The sequence below is a fragment of the Alligator sinensis genome, unplaced genomic scaffold (assembly GCF_000455745.1).
Source record: "Alligator sinensis unplaced genomic scaffold, ASM45574v1 scaffold506_1, whole genome shotgun sequence".
In the NCBI taxonomy this organism is placed as follows: Eukaryota; Metazoa; Chordata; order Crocodylia; family Alligatoridae; genus Alligator; species Alligator sinensis.
Window position 1 is genome coordinate 811,879 of NW_005842215.1, and position 21,906 is coordinate 833,784.

A 21,906-nucleotide genomic window follows, 5' to 3' on the forward strand; every position below is an offset into this window, starting at 1 on the left:
AGGGGGTGTAGATCGAAGCCCCCACGGTGAGGGAGGGAGTGGGGCAGGGGCTAGGGTGAGTGGGACCCCAGGGCCAGAGCAGGAAGTGGGACAAAGCCACGGATTTGTGCGCAGGGCAGAGCCAGGCTGCCCGCTATGGGCTGGGGCTCTGTGCTCCGCTGCCTTTGCCCTGGGAGACTCATGCCAGCTCCAAGTCCCCTGCCCGCCTGGTGGAAGGAAGCAAAACATGATGTCACACAGATCCCAGGGCAAAAGTAACAGAGTAAAAAGCCCCAGCCTGCAGCCTGCCTCGCACACAAGTCCAGGGAGCATATGCCCCCCCATGCCTTCTCCAGGGGTGTGCACAGCAGAGAGGCGCTGTCGCGCCTCCCCCCTGCTGCTCCTCCCAGACGAGCCTCCTGAGGTCCCATCCCATGTCCGACCCTGGCCCCTGGGTCTCATGACCCCTGCCCCACTCCCTCCCTCAGCCTGGGGGCCTCAATCTGCCCCCCCACACCTCTTCCCCTACCCCTCAACGGACTTACCTGCTGGGTGCTGCTCTACACCCTGCAGGGCTGCATTCCTGGCCACATGCATGCTACAGCTGTGGTCCAGAGCTGGTGATGACTGCAATAGAGAGGAGCCCAGGCATGCACTTCAAAACCATGTGTGCAATTAATGTGTTAAAATAATTAACACGTTACTTGGCTCTTGTGTTAACCATGCAAATTAATGCCAGTTAATTGACAGTCCTATTCAATACACTAAATACACTAGCAAAGACAAAAGCAGACTTCAGCTTACAAATCATTTAATGTTTGCTGCTGTTCTTCATGTGAGATTCCTTGAAGTCCAAACTCGCCAGTCTCCTACCATGCTAAGACTCATAAGTACATATTATATTGTAAACTTTACAGCTATCAAAAGAATGCTGCTGGGATATGAAACCAGCACATGAGATCACGTTAGTGGATTTTTTTTGTACAAAGGTATCAGGCAGAGGAGACCTAGTATATCTGGCAATTAGCAAAGTCTCTTATTTTTTGGACTCCCTGCTGCAGAGGGTTCTCTCATAGTTGGCAGCACCATGGGGTAATACATTGAGGGAGGCCATAACAGAAGATGGCAATCTAGTGTGGGTTACAGAAGGCCTTAACAGTCACCATTAAAGTCACGATGAAAACAGCATCTAAGAGATTTACAAGTTTAAGAACTTAGCTTTGGTTTCACCAGAATATTAGTCTTCTAGCGTGAATCATGAAACTATCAAAAAGTAAGACCAAGGGAAGCAGTATCCTAAATAATTGGACACTTATGTAACAAGAGACAATTCTCTGCTCAGTGTCTCCTAGAGTACCACAGTGAAGTTTTTATAAGGTTGGAGTAGTGTTTGTTACAGTGGCTAAAGTTTATGTTTAAAAGAGCTGTGTGTGTAAAAAAGACAATGTCTTGCTGAAGTAGAATTGGAAGAGAATTCTATACTTAAGCAGCAGAACTCAAAGAAGACAACAAAACAACAGGGACATCAAGACTTAATAACCCATTTGCCCTTTTGTTCTATAAGCCTGCCAGCTCTTCCACAGAAACACTGGCATACTAATGCCTGCTCCTGTCAAATGATTCTTTAGGCTACTAGCCTTTTCTTACAATCCCTTCAAGATCCACCTCTGCAGAGATGCCCCCAGGAAACTAGTAAACTTAAACATTTACCTGAAAGAGCCAAGGGGAATGATGATACCCATCTACTGATTTTAAAAATATACATATACACCATATTCTCTCTCAGACAACACACCCTAAAATATATTATTTTTGAAAGGAAGAATGAAGGAAAAAAAATATCTTTCCTTGTAGGCAGTAACTGAGTATCAGCAGCTAGGGAGCTGGCCTGTTCATTGTTCTGCTCCCTGGAGACAACTGCTTTTACTGTATTTCTTATATATAATGCATACTCCAGTCTCTTTTGGGGGGTAAAAAAGGTACATGTTGCAAGTGAGAAAATACAATATTTACATTTGAAGCCATAAAGATGTGCACTAGCTGATCAAATTATCTGTGTGACCTAATCACATAGCTATCATAGCCTTTATTTCCTTCCCCTCCTTCTGTTTTGTTACCCTTACTTATTGTCTCTTATTAAACTAAACTGTTGGAGCCAGGCCCAGAATCATGTTTATACAGTACCAAGCACCATGGGGTTCTACCATACTACTCAAAATAAAAACCCAAGGTATGGTGAATATACACATCCCCCTACATGTGTTATCCAGAGACTGGACAGGCAGGTCAGCTGCATAAAAGCTGAGTGGGGCAGGTCACAGAAATATGAGGAAAGGGCAGAGGCATAACAAGCAGGTGCTGTGCCCCAGGTGGCAGGGACCAGGACAGCAGCAATGGCCACCACTCCCCTCAAAGTTGGTGTCTGCGGTTGGTATTCCAGTCACCCACCCCTAGTTACACTACTGGGAAAGTAACCAGGCTATAGGGGACTGTGGGCACACCTACACATGATATTAATATGCATTAGGCTTATTACACAGTAAAATACTGCACAATAAACCAGCCATAGGAAGAAATCTACATAAGCAGCCTCTTGGGAGCAGATTTGTTGCTTATGGGAGTAGGCTAATCCAGCCCTCCTCCTGCCCCCCTGCAGCGACCAGGGGGAGCTGAAGGCTCTGGCCAAAGCTGCCTAGGTGCCAGGGTGCTCTTTAAAAGACAGTCTCATGTGGTGTTCCCCAGCCACATGCTTTTCTGGCCCACAGCTGTCTACAACCTCCTAGCAGAGTCCCCTATGACACTGTCTGCAGAGCATGTGCCCAGTGTGCAATGGCTGCTGTATGCCCAGGCCACAGGCTTCTGTTTGCCATCATGCTTTGCTGCCACAGTGACCACCACCTGACCCAGCACAGCTTCAACCCTAATGGCACCCTGTGCCATGCAGCCATGTGGCCCGGCTCATCACCATGCCTGTGGCCTGCTGCTCCCAGATTGCTTCCTATCAGCCCCCGGGCTGCTGCCCATACCCCAGCAGGGATACTGATGACACCCACACTAACATCTCTACTGGTGCCGTCCACAAGCTCCTGGGGTTCCAGCCTCACAGCTTGTAGGCCTGCCCTGCCAGTGAAGACTGGTGGCTCCACATCATCCAGCACACATGGGATAAGCAGTGGGTGGATTCCTTCCAGATGACCTGGGCCAGATTCCAGGAACTACTTGACCAGCTGTGCCCACACCTTAAGCAGTAGCCCACCACCATGTGGCCATCCCTCCCCACAGAGATGCAGGTGGTGATCATCCTCCTCAAGCTTGCCATGCCTGCAAGCCTGCAGTATGTTAGCCACCTTCAGGGTGGAAAAGACTAGCACTGGGAAGTCATCCTGGAGGTTCGTTGCGGCTTCCAGGATATGCTGAGCCACACTGGGCTCCAAGTCAACAACGTGCTGACGGTGGTGGTAGGATCGAGCCCTGGGATTTCTCCAGTGCGTCAGGGCCCTGGACAGGATGCGCATCCCTGTCACCTGCCTGCCCTGAGGGACAGCTGATACTACAGCCAATGGGGCTTCCACTTGGTCATGCTTCAGACTGTGATGGACCACCAGGGTGCCTTCACTAATGCCAGCACCAGCTGGACTGACAGTGACCATAATGCCTGGGTGTTCTGGAACTCTGCCTTGCCAGTCCTGTAAAATGTAAAATGTGAAGGATTTATGATGAAAGTCTGAAATATTTGAAAGTTTTCCTCAGCATGAAATAGAGGAGGATAAAAAATATCCCACTGATTTCAGAACTCATTGGAAGTCTGAAATAGATGAGGTTCTCTCTCCAACACAGATTTTAATCTGTGGAACTCTGCCTTGCCAGTCCTGGTGGAGAGCAGGCATTTTCTGTCAGGTGTTCTGAACCTACAGCTGGGCAATGCAACTGTCCCACCACTCTGCATCAGGGACCCTGCCTACCTGCTCCTGCCCCGGTTCACGCAGCCCTACACCAGCCAGCTCGACCCATGCCATGCACATTTCAACAGGTGCCTGAGCCAGAACCACGTGCTGGTGGAGTGCGCCTTTGGCCACCTGAAGGGATGCTGGCACACCCTCACCGCCCACCCCAAGGCCACAGAGGCCAACATCCCCATGGTCATTTTTGCCTGTATCCTACGTAACATCTGCAAGGTCAGGGGGAACTCTTCCACGAGGCAAGGGTATAGGAGGCACAACAGGCAGAGGACTTCTGGCAGCAGGAGGGTAGCTGTGACTACAACGACAGTGACAGACCCCTCCCCCAGGGGCCCTGAGTGAGCTGCACACCCGGGATCAGGGGCCACGGCACCGTGTGCAAGAGGTGCTGGCAGACGACCTCCTCCTGCTGTAGGGCACCTGGTCAGGCAGCCAGCCAACCACAAACCCCAGGTCCATGGTTCACCCTCAACACCACGCTCACTGCAGTTTCCAGTAACAGTCTTTATTTCCCTCCCCAAACAGACGCCTCCTATTCTGCCTCCCCACATTCCTTCTCACCCTCCCACCCCAAACACAGACCCCACCACCAACCCTGTCACCCACCACCAATAAAACACCCTCTTCTCCATGCAAACTATGTACATTGTGCTGTGTGCCCTTCCAGGGTGGGGAACAGTGGGGTGGCACCTATGGGGCAGATCCTAGAGACAGGTGCCCAGCACCCCAGCCTCTGGGCACACCACCGCAGGTGTGGATGAACTGCAAGGCCAGAGGACAAGGGGCTCACCCAGGGGCTGTTCTGCTTGCACTGTTGGCTCCTACTCCTCCATCACCAGGCCAAAGCCAGCAGGACCCATGTGCAGTGCTGGCCCTACTGTGGGCAGCTCCCCCTCAGGGGCCACATGGTGCCTGGGCAAGTGGCAGGGGGTGGCCCAGGCAGAGGGGGCAAGCAGGGCCAGAGCCAGGGGCTGGGTAGCAGGTGGCACAAAGATGACAGCCAGGGCCAGGATGGTGTCCAGCACCTAGCAGTCATCCTCCATGGCTCCCTGCTGCTCCTGCACCTCCAGCATCTTTGAGGAGGAAAATGTGCCATTCTTCAAGGGCTAGCAGCCTGTCGCGGAACGCACGATCCCCACGGCCCCTCTCCTGCTCACGTATGATGTCCTGGGCACACCAGGCCCGCTAGTCCGCCAGCTGCTCCTCCACAATGGTGACCAGCTGGTTCAACAGAAGGGTGTGGTCTAGTGTTTGCTGCTGACAGAAGCAGTGCTTGTGGAGGGCACCAGCAAAGGGTGGCAGTGTCCCTGAGAATGCATCCCCAATGACAGTTGGTGCCTCTCCCCTGTATGCAGCTGCTGGACCTGCAAAGCCAGGAGAGAGAGGCTCTTTGTAAGAGTTTGCAACATTTCAGAGATAACATGCAGTATACCAAGGGGCTGTGCACTGCCCAGTCTCAGATTGGGAGCCGTGCCCACACTGGTGCTCAGGGACTATGGTAAGTTGGAGGGGCAGCCCCTGACCCAGGTGGTTACTAGCTGAGCCCTCCGTGCCCACTCCCTCCATGGGGGCAGGCAGCCTGCTTGGGTGTTTGTTACAGGCAGCCTGCCTTCCCGATCCCCTACCCACGGCTGCTCTGAGCCAACTCCCCCACTTCTCCTCCTGCAGGCCAGGCAGTTTGCTCCCATGGCACCAGACCCATGCCAGCCAGGGTTGGGGAGTGAGGGGCTCCATCTGGCTGGGAAACTGAACTGGTGATGCCCCTGCCCTCCCCACAGTGGGCCCCTCTGAAGAGGCAGCCCAAGGGAGGGTCCCCCTGCATGTAGTCTGCACCCCACGTGTCCCTGTTAAGAGTTCCCCAGGTGCACCGCGATGAACTCCTTGAGCACACCAAGGGGAGCACGACACACTATGCCTTGCTGATGATGATTGTCACGGTGCCCCAGGTACATCTGAGAACCTGGCGCAGGGCTCTGAGCTTCAACAGCACCCCAGGCAAGCCCATGCTTCTGCGCCACATGAGCCACCACCTGGAGAAGTATCTGTGCCTCAGCTACGAGTGCCTGAACCCTGCAGCCAAGAAGGAAATTACCGCTGCCATCAACAAGTTTCTCTGATTGTGACAGGCCCCCGGCTGCTCAGTAAAGTTCTGCACTGCCTCCCGCCTCCCTGTGTGTTGTGGAGGGAAACTCCAGGGGAGCAGAGGGAGCTCAGCCAGGCAGGATGGGAAGTGGGGCAGGGACAGAGGAGGGCCTCTCTTCCCCCATGCAGGCCTCCTAGCTCCAGGTATGCAGCCCAGGGCCGAGCTGGAGAGTGGGTGGCAAGTGTCCGCAGCTCCACCTTCCACCCTAGTCCTCGTCTTTATATGGGGCTTACCAGATGGGTGTTGCAGGCATCCCTTGTGGCCTGAGTGTGTCCCTGCAGGTGGCGATGAGATGCAGCTGCTGGAGGTGTCCTGGGGTGCAGAGCCACGGCACCTGGCTAACCGGGCAGTGGCCCCTTCCAGGGAGGAGCTAGAGCTGGTCATGGTTGGTGCCATCCCCAGCCTGTCCTCAGTGGGGCTGCGCACCCACAGTTGGTTTGGCAGTCACTGGTCCGAGCTCCAGGCACTCCTAGACAAGGCCAGGGGCAGGGAGTGCGCCGGAACCTATGCCTGGTGCCCCAAGGGCTCTTCCTTGTAGACAGATCATCACTGCTGGGCCCTCATGGGGGCTCCAGGAGGCTGCCCATGCTGAAGTAAACCACACTGCTGCATCCAGGATCCCAGGGAGCCAGGATTTGGTCCAGCTGCCACATAAAACAGCAAGGTCCTGCAGGCAGCCCCAGACCAGCAGCTGGGGTCCATGACATGGACCCACTCTGCCATTAGGGCCTTTATGCAGCACTGCTGTGCTAACCACTGATGCCTATGCTCCCATATGTGGCCCTCCAGAGCCTCACATATGTGGGCATTGGAGCACCCACCCCAGGCAAACTGGCTCTGCACCTCAGCATTGCCCCACAATGCAATCTGGTCAGCAGTCTCTCCCTGTGACCAGTTGGGGCCCTGTCAGTGTGGCATCAGTGAGAATGTCATCATGGGTCCTTTGACAGACATCAGGGGCTCCACCAGAGACTCTGATACAGCACAGGGACATGGTGCGTGGGAGGCAACCAAGTGGTGGGGCTGGTCCCAGGGGCCACTGTTGAGTTCTGTGGGCCTGCTGTGGCTGCCACAGGTCCACTGCTGCGAGATACAATGCCCAATGGTAAGTATTAGGGGGAAGAGGCCCCAGGGTCAGGCCAGAGGTTTAAAGGCCAGACTGGGACAGGCAAAAAGCGATCCCAGGACTGCGGCTGGAGAATCAAGGTTGCTCCTGATCAGTGTCTACACATACGGTACTACACAGTATCTATGCATTTACAGGTAGTAAACTAACCATGCAATAGACCGGGGGTATGCATAACCCTGGGGGTACGTAGGATGGCCTCAGGAGGTACTCAGTAGCGGGTGCCGCCACCACTTCTGCCACCCAACCACACCTGCCAGCAAGCCCCCCGCCCTGTGCTCATCTACTGGCTGAAGGGGGACTCCTGCCATCTCAACCAGCTGCCAGAAGTACACTAACCTAAGAAAGCTGAAAACCCCTGCAGTAGACTAATTTACTGCACAGTAACTGCCTGCACTTGTAGACAGTGACACTTTACTGTGCAGTAAGTTAGTTTATTGTGCAGTAAAATGCCGCATGTAGCCACGGCCAGTGAGAAGGAAATGAGAAAAAAAGATCTGACTGCAAACTGAAGGTGTGTGGAGAGAGAGGGTGAAGAACAACAAAAGGTTGGAAGTAACAGTAGGAGATGCAGATGTTCTAGACTGCTTCAAGATGAGGGTATATGAGAAAAGAGGGATATTAGAGTATAAGGAACTAGAGGAAATGAAAGAGTTTGAAGCCAAGAATGCAGGAGAGATTTATTTTAAAACGTGCTCTAGGTATTCTAGAGGGAAGCGGCCTTTGACAAGCAAATGCGTCTCATACTATGAAATCAGTTGATTTTACAGCAAGTCTGCTAAAAAGCAAATATTATTTGTAAACTAAAACTTCTGATTTTAAAAAAATATTGTATATAAAATGAGGCTAATGAAGAGGGAAAACATTTTTACACTAATATTAACGTGATTGTTTCAACTAAAATAGATTTGTTTATATAAATTGACTTCCTATGTACTATCCTAGCAATTAAGCAGACCATTTTTCCCCAACAGACCCAGTTGCCCTTCATCCAGGTATAATTAAAATTAACTATCTTAATTAAATTAGTTTCCTCTGGTTGCTAAGTCACCAACTGTGCAAATGAAATTCAATAGGTGTAACCCTATTCCCTAAAGAAACATTTCCTGTGGCTTTGGTAAAAAAACAAAAATTCTAGTCTGTTTTTAAAATGAATGGTTCAGCAATATTGTAAAGAAATAGCAGCTAAAAAAAAAAAAGACTTAAAACTGGTGTGCGTTAAAACAAATAAATTCTTGCTGTCTAGACGTTTTGTTTAGTTATTACTGTCTTTGTTCTTAGCTCAGTAGAAGAAGTTGGTCTGACGAGCTGATAACTAGATTTCATTCTCTCCTCTTTATTTAGCTTTCTGCTCTATTTTTTAGACCCTTGTTACTTTTGGTTCCAGGTATTTCCTTATCCCGCACCCCCACCCCCAGCTCATTCTCTCAGGTCAACAGTGAACTTTAATTGAATGTTTTAAAGAGAAAGTCAATTTAGACTTACTTTTATAAGTAGTATATAAAGATACTAATAAAAGAGCAGAGTGATCTCTCAGGATTTTTGGTTAAGGTGTCTGGTTTTTTTTGTTTGTTTTAATTATGAAGCATTTACAACATATTCTAATTAGCTTCCAGACTACTTCCTTTTGTCTGGGTATCTTTCTGCCCAGCAAGAAAGAAAAGAAAACAATTTTCAAAATTGTCCATAAACATTTGCAAACTACAGGCAAACTAAGCTACAAATGTAGCACCTGAAGCTACATTTAATTTTTTAGTTAACTGTGAAATCTAGCCATAGTTCCATCTCCCCACATTTTAGTCTGTCCCTCTATTTTAGTCTGACTAGTCCCAGTTCTATGCCTAACTTTACTATGAACTATTTTTTTCCAAAAGCTATACAAATACTCAGCAAGTTCTTGCAAAGTGCTAAAGTCCTTATAATATTCTAAAGTTCAGAACTTTTTCCTCCATGGGTAGTAAAAGAAACAGCAAAATTAAAAAAGTCATGAGTTACTTCATTATGATGAAACATAAATTATGTTAAATATCTGAAAGTCATCAGTATTATATGACAACTTAATACACAAATTTATACTAAATGAAAATAAAATCATTGTTAACCCTGTAAGCAGTACTTTGTATACCAACAGGCAGAGAAAACAATCCTTGAAGTGTTACCTCTTTGCAATCTTTTACAATGGGTTGAACCATAGTCAGATCCTGATGACTGCCACCAATTGCACTGCTAGTGCTTTTGTTTCTTGCATGTCCTTTTTTAAAGGGAGCTTTTCCACTAGACTGAAGCTCTTTAGTTGGTGACGTTGGTGAAGTGGACAGTACTAGTGTTTTCAAAGCTGCTACTTCAGCTTGAAGAACATCAATCTTGAAAATGAAAAAAAACCATTAAGACACTTGTAAGCAAGACAATTTATGACATAGATATATTAACTGACAATTTTGCCAGATAGTTAATTTTCAGAGATGGATAATTTATCTTGATTTGTATAAACAGCAGGGATGTGTTCACCTTCATCAATAACAATGCTGTTCTGCTCTGTCCATCAATAGCTATTTAACATTATGACAGAAAAATCTAATTCCATAATGAGAAGATATAAAGAGACAATACCATCAGGATACTGAAGGATAACTCAGTAAGTATTAGCAAAAATGTACACAAAGCAACAACTATTTCTAGGTTTTTAATCTAGGAACAGCTTGGTTTTAAAACGCTGCATAAAACACACAAAAATTAAACCTGAAAAATACCCTCACCTTTCCCTGTGCTTCTTTTAATTGTTTTTCTGCAGTGGCTTGCTTGACATTAGCCTCTCTCACCATTTTGTGCGCTTCCTATAAAATAAATGTTTACATGGTATAAAATTTTCATATGCAATTTAAGTACACATTCCAGTAAAAAAAAAATCTTCAAAGTAAATGACGCAATATCCATGTCCTTATGAAGATTGTGTATGAATAGTAAGATGTGTGATCTTTGCTGGAGTTAATATAAAAGCAGTTAAATAATCAAAAGACCTAGAAACCTATTAACATTGACAGTGGGAGGGGGAAATTAAAAAAACGACTAGATTAGTGGCCTAGCAAACTATTATTTTCAGTCCCAATTGCAAAGATCTAGCCCGAGCCAGCACCATACGTGGCAAGAATTCCAAACTCCAATCAAGCTGTGGTAGTTGCCAATTGAAGGACATTGTTCCTCTGAGAAAAAACACTCAACCAACAACCAGAAGAGCAACATGGGTGCATTTTCAGAACTAGCCCTGGGAAACTATTGATTTGTTCATGAAAACGGCTAGTTGAATTAAATCTAAATCCTTAGAAGCTTAAAAAAAAAAAAAGTAGGCAAACAATTTTTTACAAAAAGATAAGGTTAGGGATTAACACATAATTTGAAAAAATTCAAACTAAAGAGATACTAGGAATAATCCAAGGAAGTAAGCAAAATTTAGCATAATAGTAAGAGAAGCAAATAGAAAAAAATCCTTTCGCTCAGTACCTTCCAATTTTAATCTGTATATTTACATCCTGACTGAGCAACTTACTGCACATGGGCAAACTCTTGGGTCTGCCTGGTACCAACTGCAGTTAATGAAAGCATCAGACCTTAAACTATACATATTCTTTGGGACAGGGATCCATCTTATATCTGTAAAGTGCCTAGCACATATTTGGACGCTATATAAATAAAAGAAAAATGAAGAGATTACTGCATTGAAGAGCTTTGGCTCTCACAGGCTTACAAGATAGCTCTATAATATGGAGTTATAAAATAACCTTAAATCACAACAGGGACATGCAGGAATGAGAACATGCACATTTATACAATGTGTACAGATAGAGTTAACACTGATCATGCAGTTTTAAAGTTGTAATGCATATCTCAAAATGCAAAAGGGTGTCATCACATTATTATACTTTCAGTGTTTGGGGTGTAACATGTTCTGTACAAAGTCCTTGATTCTCCACTGGGATATGCTAGCACAACCCCGCAGGCCCATTTGCAGTCCCACCAAAAATCAATGATATTGTGCATAGGTAAAAGGGTTCAAAACTTTTAGATCCCAATGCAGAATTAGGGCAGCCCAAAGCTGTCAATTACAGCCCAAGGCTGTCAATTATCAGAGAGATAATGAAATCAAATCACAAATGTAAAGCTTAAGTGGCATATTCATAATTTCTGGAGTTTCTGAAAGCTACATTTGTTAAAGGATAGTTTTTAATAGTATTGCATGCATAACACAGCATATGTTTCCACAGTGCTTTGAAATAGCATTAGCTGAACACTGAAGTAAGTTCATTTTTTATGTAAAGTTGTTGTCTGTTTTCTCATTTTTCTTTCCTCTGCTCCCCTGCAACCATTACCCTTTTATCTTACTATGTACCTTTCTAGTCTTCCATTCTTCCTCCTACAGTCAGATGCTTCAGAACATAATTTTTAAAAGCAGTACTGCCCATTCTAGTGAGATGCAGATAACCTGTGCTGACATTCACAGAGAACTCTATTTTTGTTTTCTTTAAACCTTCAGGCTCTGAGGGCACTCCACTCCCAAAAGCTTAAAATAAAATATTCAAAAAAAAAGCACACACAGTTATGGGGGTTTTCTTGATTAATCTGCTTGTAATTTAATGTGGATACTAGAAACCAATATTTATTGTGGTAAGTTCATAAAACATTTCTATATAATAACATTTTGAAGATTGTGTCTGTCAAATTCAGTTTCTAGGTTTGCCATGCATGAGAGCAGTGACAATTAGCCCTAGATTCGGCTTCATCATAAAGCTATACTTATACCTACCTAGGGTTTTCTGAGGGGGAGATTGAAGTCATGATCTTTATAGTTCATGACTATAAAAGGCAGTGATACCACCATAACTTGTACAACCAACTTCCATGTTGATGGGTGACTTACATGCATGTAGATAGCAGTCATGTGTTTATTAGACTTCTTATAAACTTCTGTGCCAGTTGGCCCAAAACCTAAAAGCTGCCAGCATGAAACGTTATGCTGTACTTGAACCATTGATAAGGAGCAGTCATATTTCCCATATTCCTCATTATGGCAGTCTCAAATTTACTACCTTTCTATAAAACAGTGTTGTCAGACAAATAAACTGACTCAAATAGAAGATGGTTATGCAGACAAGCAAGACTATACATTTTAAGCTTTCTGGTCTATTTTTCTTCCTCATTTTGGCTCTAGACAGGTTGACAAGCATAACAAGGTCTCTCATATAAAGTTGCTTGTACTTAAGTCTCCACCTCAACAGACCCCATTCTTAAGAACAAAAATGAATCCCTTTACACACTTTATGCAAAAAATTCAGAATATAACATACTGATTCTACATAACAAAGCTGGCCCAGTCTCCTTTAATTATATCACAGCGAAGACTCAAACAAACCTCAAACAGACTAGCTGTAAGTTCTTCCAATTCCTGTCCAAGTTGATCTCGCACTTTAGAAAGCCTTTCACATTCTTCATCTTTTAACTTCAGCTCCTATGGAAAATTGAAAGTTATTTATTCTGACTTAATGTAATAATTTGTGGCCTTTGAAAGCTAGTACCAGAGGGAAATCAGAAAAACAGATAACCTTTGCTATATAAAACCTTTCAAAACATTAATCTTAACACTAAAAGCAATATTAGTGTTGTACATGTACAGCTAGTTCTTTCTGCTATATGAAAACTTGACACACTAAGCTAAAGTGCAATCAAACTAAAAATCTCTTTCCAAAATTCTCTGAAATACAAAGCGCTTCTTTCTTGAAATACAGAAGTCTAAATTAATTAAAACACAACATGAAAGCCAAAAGGAGAAAATAAAATTATGTTAAATACTGCAATTTTAATAACTATTCCATTACTACTTGATGTGTTCGTTCCTTAATATGCACCTTTAAGTAGACACATTTAAAGAAATGTTTTCCCTCTACATCTTAAATAAAAAAAATTTCCATGAAGACCACTCCCAGGTTTCATAGTGTTAATATATTAAGTAGAAAGTTTTACTTCCTAAACAGCAAAGCCCTAATTTCAAAATGACATTTCTGCTCCCTCTGTAAGCAATGATATGTAGTGAATCAAATCAGTGAAAACAGGGGTATCAAATATAGGACCTAAGGAACCATTTCATATAGCCCACCAGGAATCTAGCAGGCTCCTGTAGGTGAGGGGCATGCCCTGCCACACAATTCAGGGTCCTTCGACCCTCCCTGATGGACACAGCCATCAGCAGCAGGCCCCTATCCCCACACTGCCACCCAACACTGGCCCTAAGACAGCTGCTCCTGGCCCTGTGGATCTGGAGGATTCCCCCCCCACTCCAGAATGGCTTGGGGACCAGGGTGAGTTTCACTCCCCTAAGTTAAAACGTTCTATAGTTGTGGTACCAACATTCACTGGCCCATGGCTAAGTAATGTTCTACAGGAGATATGCTTCATCTCTCTTTCAACCTGAAGAAATGTGTCTACGGAAAGCAAGATTTCTTGTAGCTTTGAATAACATTAGAGGGCCTTGCAAGGAACATTACCTATGAACCACAGGTTGAGAACCACAGGTCTGCAATACCACAGAAGTGTGGTTAGGGAGGCAAAAATCTCATTTACATTAAGCAATGACAGGTTAGAAGAAAACAATACACCCCAGTGAGACCCTTTAATGTTCTTCTCATCCTAGTTCTTCTTCAGACTAGCTCTTACCTACCAGACACAAACTGAACTAATAAATTAATTAACCAACTAATTTGATGCTCCTGGCACTCAGCCCTGTCAAGCTAACACATTGTCCTGGCTCAAAACCACCAACATTCTATTAACTCCTTCCAATCCAAGCCTCACCAGCTAAGAAGCAACCCTTCAACCAAGAAGCACCCAGGACAACACACAAACACCAACAAACTTTCCCTATGCCTGAAGAAGGGCTTTTGTGCCTGAAAGCTTGCAAAGAACAATTTTTCCAACTATTTAGTTGGTCTAATAAAAGATATCACATCTACCCAAAGAACCTTGTCTGCCTAAACCCTTCACCAATGTATCTACCTCCAAAGGCTGAAGCCCCTCAAGAGCTCTCACCTCTCCACCACCTTGGTTTTAACCTCTTTTATCAATGTACTAGGCTCAGAACTCTTTTCTCCTTATGTTCATGGCAATGCTAGGCTCAGAGATCTCCCTAGTCCTACATGCAAAAAAGAAGAAAGGAAAAGGCAGCAGAAAGCAAGTACACACAAAACCTGAAACAGGTCTGATAATCATATTCCCTAACCACAAGCAGCAGGAGGAAGAGGATACACAAGTCTGCACGCTATAAAACAAAGTTTTCTGTAGTAGCCTTATTTCCCGAAATCATCAGATGCAACAACAAAAGCCTCCCAATAGTAGCAACTAGCATGGCATAATGAAGTACATCATGCTGCAGCTTATATCAGTGTTTCTCAACCCTTTTAGACTCAAGGCACACTCAGCTCTTATTTTTCACTCGTTTTTTTATTATGAAAAAAAAAAACTTTTTTATTGCCGAGAATTGAAAAGATAATAAGATAAAGATAACAGGTCAGAAAGGCTTTTTTGGTTTTGGTTTTTGCTTGTTTGTTGTTTTTGTAAATCCTACAGGTTCTTATTTGAAATCACTAGGTTGATGTTGTGAATCATGTCTGTACACCTAACATTGTGAACCATCTCACAGTACCCCTGAAATGATCTCAAGGTACCCCAATTAAGAATCACTAGTTTAAATCCATCAACTACTAAATACAGACAACTGCTTATAATCAGGCAGGAAAACCATGAAAAAATAGCACCACTGAATACATAGAAATAAGCTTTTATCTAGCTATTTAAAATGAAGCTTTTGGATCCATAACTGTTTCTAGGTTACGATAACCTTTGGTATCCTTCTGGTGAAGCTAGGATACTCCAATATATTAAGTTTTGCCTTGAAGATCACAAAAACCATTCAACTGGTACAGAATGCAACTGCACACTCCTCCATGAGGAGGAGGAAACTCGCTACAAGACAAAGACAATGGCCCACATATCTGCCAAAAGATAATCAGAATAGGTTGGTTCCTATCCACATAATTCAGCTGGTGCAATTCAAGTGTTCCTAACCTGGAGCAGTCCTATGAGAAACTACAACCTGCCCAGTGGGATCATGTTGAGATTAACTTTTGGTCCCCAATACTAAAATGAAACTTGCAACAATGTTTTCTTTGATGAGGGATCCCACTGTTAACTATTGAAGACATCCAACAAACCTAAGAACACAGCTCTAGGAAACAGTTACTTTTTTCTTTAGTTTGGAGTTTAAATTTTTATTTTGAATTTGGCTTGGTACTGGATGTTTTGCTTTCCATCTGATGCCTTTTAACTCTTTTGAAATATGGCTTTGGTTTTTAATGGCTGTACCCTGAATGCGTAAGATATTTCAAAGTGCACTCCTTCCATCTTACTGTCTACTGTCCCACACATAAGAAGCTACCTCTCCCAAAGAGAAAGTTCAAAAAACATAGAATGGATTACAAGGAGGGAGATGGATGCAAACCTAGGACAGAGAAGAAAAGCAGAGACAGAAGAGGACAGGACAAATCATTGAAACAGAAATAATCAAGTAAGAGAAAGGAATTAAAACAGAAAAAAAAACCAACCCCAAAACAAAGAGAAGACAACACTGAATGTCAGCAAGGTTAAAATTGGATTCATGGTTATTCTGTGAATGACTGAATGTCTCAAGCAAAATATGGTAGTTTAGAAGGGGAAGTCTTTGATCAAATACAGGGACGGGCAATTATTTCAGGCGAAGGGCCACTTACCAAGTTTTGGCAAGCTGTCAAGGGCTGCATGGGTAGCCCCACGCCTTGATAGGTGCCCTGCCCCCTGGTTGCCATCTTGTGACTAGAAGTCGCACCCCCTAACCCCTGACCTTTGCCACCAGAAGTCCCTCCACTTGCCCCCAGAAGTACTCAGGGGTTTTGCCATCTCAGAAGCAGAAAAATAGCACATTATCTTCTAAAAAGTGAACAATTACAACATTCATTAATTGATTTAAAAGAATATTTTTGTTCTGGTTTACACGCGTTTGTGTAGTGTACGTAGAGGTGATAGTATAATAGCTTAAAATGAAGTCTTACTCTTGTATATCGTGGGGAGGTGGGAGGCATTGGGGGGGAATAGGTCTGTGGATGTGTGGGGGGTCTGTGTAGGGGGAAGGGTTGCTGGGGTGTGTGGGTCTGCATGTATGGCAGTATAAGGGGGGCTGTGGGTGCATGTGTATGGTGGGGGTATGTGTGTGGGATTCACCCTACGAGCACAGACGCACACAGACACCTTGGGGTACCGGCGCAGCCCGTGCTCCCCGGTCCGGCAATGTAGCCAGGTGGTGCTAGAACAGTGCAGGGGCAGGAAGGCAAGGAAATAGCTGGGGTGAGGTGAGGGATGGGCTGCTTGGTCCTGCTGGCTCCCCCTGGGTCTTACCGCCCCTGGCTCCTGTCATCTTTGACAGGCAGCCAGAAGCAGATAAATATATTCTAAATTTTTTAGGGGCCCCGCAGGCTAGACAGAACGGCCTGGCAGACCGGACCTGGCCTGTGGGCTGTATCTTGCCTGCCCCTGATCTAATAGTTGTTGATGTTCAATAGTTTGGGTTTCAGTGCCTTTAGCAAAGTAAAGGAGACACCTGCTTAAGGTACCACACCCTTGGGTTAGAGTTACCACTGCCTACATCTGAAGCTGTCACTAAATATTTCTCAGCTATGCTCACAGCTGTGAGTACTGAGGGGAAAAAAAGACATCTGGGCACAGACTGCAGCAAACTGTTCATTTTCGTGCTGTGACACTTCATATCTGATGACTTAAAAATATTAAGCTGGGTGGAGAAACTCAGCTATTTTAAACCCATATCCCACCCAATTTTTTTAACCTGAATGGGGTGGGGGATGGCAGGAAATCAAAACATACTCTCCTTGTGCAGATAAAAGCAATATCACTACTGTTCATTACCTCACTTGATCCTCTTGAACAGAGTTAAGAATTTGGACATGAAGAAAGAATCAGAAGGAAGAAGAGGGCTACAAGTGAAGGCTTCAAAGAAGTCCATATACTCAGGCCTACAGATCAAACACTGAAATCTAGTTCAGTAATGTAAGCAAGTAAAACCTGGAAGTGGAGAATAAGAAAAAGCAACTGACAGATCACTTAAAAAGGTAAAATGTTGGTCATCTGCAAGGTTCTTTAGCACTCTGCAGTATTTCAAGGATTTTTAGCTACAAAAAAGGTGTATATACTGACTAGAGCACATAAAAACAGCTTGGCCTCATTCGTCAGGAGCCATCAGTTTTAGAAATCAGTTTAACTACAATGAGAGGCAAGGATTTTTTGGGAGTGATATGTTTTATTCATTTATTGTCAGGTCTGATGAAGACGTGACAAAGAATGTCTTGCATTCAAAACCTTGTCTAACTTATCTTAACCATGAATTTGGTCCACTAAAAGATATCACTCAAAAATAATCCTGGTCTCTAACATAATTCCTGGACCATCACGGTTACATCACTTCAACACTACCTTTAGCTAAAATTGCATTTCAAAGAAGCCTAGAGCAACAGGGGTCACCCATTACAAGTTTCATAGGCACAAGTTAAAACCTTGCTCTAGACTCATGCCAAAGGCTTCCTCCTGTCAAACCTGCTAGGTCATTCAGGCCAGTCAGTCCAACTCAGCCAGATACAATGCTAAACATATTTTTTGTGCATCACTGGCTAAAGAAACCAATTGCTTTCTCCATACTAGCTCAGTAGGCTGATCAACTTGGAGGTCCACTAACAGAAGGACAAAAATGCTTCTTATTCCAAGATTTAACAGAATTTCAAGTGCTGGTAAAAGCAACCTAAAGACCAGTTACATGCTTGTGTCTGGTTTGTGCGCAACTTTAGAACTGCTTCAGAGTTACTGTCTATCATGGTGATATACTGACAACTGTGGTCAGCAGACATTTGATCTGGCATCCCTCATGACTGAAGAAGTAAGATGCTGGCAGGACATTCTCATAAAGTGTCTCACTTTCATCTGAAACTATTCCAATCTGATAACCTTTCAGGTACTCTACAAAGAGTGGGGAACCTCAGAAGCATGCTCTTTGGTGGTACAGTCCAAGTCACATATAGTCAGCTCATCTGCCAAACAGAAAATTGCCGCAACACAGTATATGGTTAATCCTTTCAGCACATCTCATCTGCTGTCTGCATGGTGCTATTAAACTGACTAGATGTGTCAACTTACAGCCTGTCATTAGACTAAGGGGTTCAGAGTAGCAAGTTTAAATGAGGCATGAACAACTAAACATAAATTAGCAAGCACACTTTATTTGGCTTAAGCCAGCATTTCCCAAACCTTGTGGGTCTCCACTTTACCACAGGAAAGCTAGGCCTTCTCACACCCTCCTGTATGTCAGCTGCCATTTTCCTCACTGTTGATTCTCTTGTGCTGCTCCTACTTCAGTCACTGGTTCCCTCACACCCTCCCCCCATTTCAGACACTGCTGACATGTACTTTGCCGCCAACTCCTGCCACTACCAATGGCTAGTGAGAGTTTGTGGTAGTGGCAACTGAATTAGGGTGGGTACCAATGACTGCCATCATTATTCTCACACACCCTGACTAGACACTCCCCTCAGTTTGGAAAATATTGGCTTAAGCCATGAGCGGGCAAAATACAGCCCGCAGGCCACATCCAGCCCACCAAGCCATTTTATCTGGCCTGCAGGGCCCCTAAAAAAATTAGAAAATTAATATTTATCTGCTCCTGGCTGCCTGTCAAAGTTGACAGGAGCCAGGGGCAGTAGGACCTAGGGGGAGCCAGCAGGAGCCAGCAATGAAGCCATCCCCGCCCTGTCCCATCCCCCCCAGGCTTTCACTGCTTCCCTGTGCACCTGCTCCAGCACCATGTGGCATGGGCTGTATCACCAGACTGCAGGACTGTGCCAATATGCCAGGGCCAGGAGCAAGAGGGTGGGTTTTTGTGTGTGCATGAAATGAGGGAGGGAGAGAGACAGAGCATGTCCATGCGTGCTTTGGGTGGCACAAAGCGGGGAGGGGTGCAGTGAGGCAGGCACATAGTGTGGGTGTGTGTGCAGTGAGGGGAGAGAAAGAGTGTTCATTGGGCAAGTCCCACAAGCACACCCCACCATACACAGATCCCCACACCCACACCTCCTCTCAGACCCTAGCCACCATCGCCCCCTGCACAGTCCCCCACAAACCCCATACCCACCCACATATCCACACACCCACATGCTCCCTCACCCCACCCCCCCACACATGCATACCCACTCACACACAATATACAAGCCCAAGACTTCATTTTAAACTATCATGCAATAACCTCTATGTACACTATACAAGCACATGTAAAATAGGACAAAATATATTTTTTAATCAAATTAATGAATGTTGTAGGTGTTTGATTTTTAGAATATAATTTGGTATTTTTCTGGTTCTGAGATGGCAAAAACCCTTGCTGAAAACAGTACCCCCAGGGGCAAGGGGAGGGACTTTTGGTAGCAAATGTCAGGGGCTAGAGGGAGGGACTTCCGGCTCCAAGATGGCGACCAGGGGGTGGGGCACCCATCAGGGGGTGGGGCTACCCATGCAGCCCTTGACAGCTTGCCAGAACTCGGTAAACAGCCCTCTGCTTGATATAATTGCCCGCTCCTGGCTTAAGCTATGCCTCTAATAAGGAAATCTCTGGAATATGGCAAAGGATTAATGCCATCTGCCTGATTTAAATGGCTGCATGTTACCTGAGGGTGTCTTAAGTGGCCAATCCTGTATTTGGGCATGACAAGGCTATCCTGGAGTGCTTCTTATTCATTCTTGGCTGATACAAGTCAATCAGAGGTGTCAGAGATATGGCACACAGATCTGCCTGTGGGTCTCAGCCTGGCACCATGCTGCAAGCACCAGTACCAGCCCCTCACGCTGCATGTAGTACGCAAGACCAGAGTTGGGGTGTATGCACTGAACAGAGCTTGGATGCACTGCATCCAGGGCTGGAGCTGAGGCACACATCTAGCCCACACTGCCCGCACCAACCCAGCCCTACCTACAGCATCCAGTGTGAGGCTAGTCTGTAGGCCTGGATGAGTTGGATACCTCTGAAGTAAACTGTTATTGCAGTTTGATAATTTACGCATAGTGAATGCATCTGTATACCAGTACTGGAACTGCTCAGAGACTTCTCCAAGTTTAATTATACTGAGTTCTTTCAGAGCTACTTTAATCTCAACTCTCACTATATAAATACTCAGAGCAACTGCCAGGGGAGTTTTAATTTGCTCAGAAACTACAGAATGAGGGCCAGTGTCCAGCACAAGGGACAGTTCCAAAACAGAAGGAAATAATTTTCAGGTTCGAGGACTGAGTACCTGGCTATAACAGGGATCAAGCCATGATGAAGCCACTGCTTCGGTGACATTTGGTGATGGGGGGCAGGCCTCTGCCTACACTGCACTGCAGCTGGGAACGTGAGCAGAGGGGGAGCTCTCCCTGTACCATAGACAAGGAGGGGTCTCCCTGCATCACATCGCAGCCAAGCACCAGGGAGAAGCTGCAGAGGTGGCTAGGTCCTTGCACCCAACCACTCCTGACCCAAGCTAAGTCCATCTAACCTGCTGCCCAAAAACAGCGTTGACTCCTGAACTAAAGCATTTACCTTTTACTTCTGGGGCGGGATCTCTTCAAAAGCACCGGAGGTTCTAAAGCAGCAGCCAGATGACCCGAACATCAAAAAGGATAAATAAATTGGAACTTCAAGTAATACGTATGCTCTGCCCTGCTGTCTTTCATGTGGCACTTGTGAACAGTGCTGTAGTAAGGAAACTTCTAACTTCTAGGCAGAAGGATTTCAGTAGTGAGTCCAGATTTTTTAAACAAAAGAAAGAGACAAGCTGGTTTTCTTTGCAATCGGTCTAGATGGCACTTCTTACATCTCTTCATTTAATGCTATACCTATGATATCCAATAGTGCTTCTTTCCTCAGAAAAAGGGCCAGCCACAGGTGATACCAGACAATTTAATACTTCCAAAGAAGAACTCCACAATACATTATGTCAGCATGGTGTCACCTGCTAGACAAACATTTTAGCCTTCTTATTGCAATGAAGAACACCTTGAAGTACAAAAGACTTGCTTTCCACTGCTCTGCTTTAATGTGAAGTCTGGCTTTCCCTGTATTGCCACTCCTCAGGTATTCCAAATGAGCTTCTAAACAATGCGTGAGAGGTCAGGTACTTAAAACAGAAGAGCCTGAGTCTTACAGGGAACTATTTAACAAGCTGCGGAATGCTGTACACATCAAGACATAATTGCTTTTCATCTGGGTATTATAAATGTCACTGACCTACTTACTTTAGAAAGCAAGATATCTTCTAAGCTAACTAAATCAGAGAGGCATAGAATAAATTCTCATAAGCAGCAGCTTACTTCATCAAATGCTTTCTTTAAACACTAATCACAGCTGACCCAATCAAAACACAGTCAGACACAAATTAAGAGATAACACATGCAAGAAGTACTGAATTATAAGAGTGAGACCATGCTACACTGATCCCTGGGACATGCAGTTCCAAGTTGACAAGAGATTCAACTAAATGTCTCAACAATAATTTACTCCATCTCACTCTGCATACATGAAGCTATGTCTTGAA

At 45.0% G+C, this 21,906-nt stretch overlaps 1 protein-coding gene across 4 annotated transcripts in view; it reads right to left on the reverse strand.

Moving 5' to 3' along the window:
- The window catches only part of RAB3IP (RAB3A interacting protein), a 59,904-nt gene that overhangs the window by 27,619 nt on the left and 10,379 nt on the right, over positions 1 to 21,906 (reverse strand). For 3 of the 4 annotated variants that reach the window (XM_025207994.1, XM_025207993.1, XM_006026954.3), the window contains 3 exons: positions 12,612 to 12,707; positions 9,964 to 10,041; positions 9,367 to 9,570 (listed from right to left, as the gene is read on the reverse strand). In XM_025207994.1, coding sequence (XP_025063779.1) covers positions 9,367 to 9,570; positions 9,964 to 10,029 — 270 coding nt within the window. In that variant the 5' untranslated portion in view covers positions 10,030 to 10,041; positions 12,612 to 12,707. The remainder of the gene's footprint in view (positions 1 to 9,366; positions 9,571 to 9,963; positions 10,042 to 12,611; positions 12,708 to 21,906) is intronic. The other variant, XM_006026955.3, reaches the window with a different exon arrangement.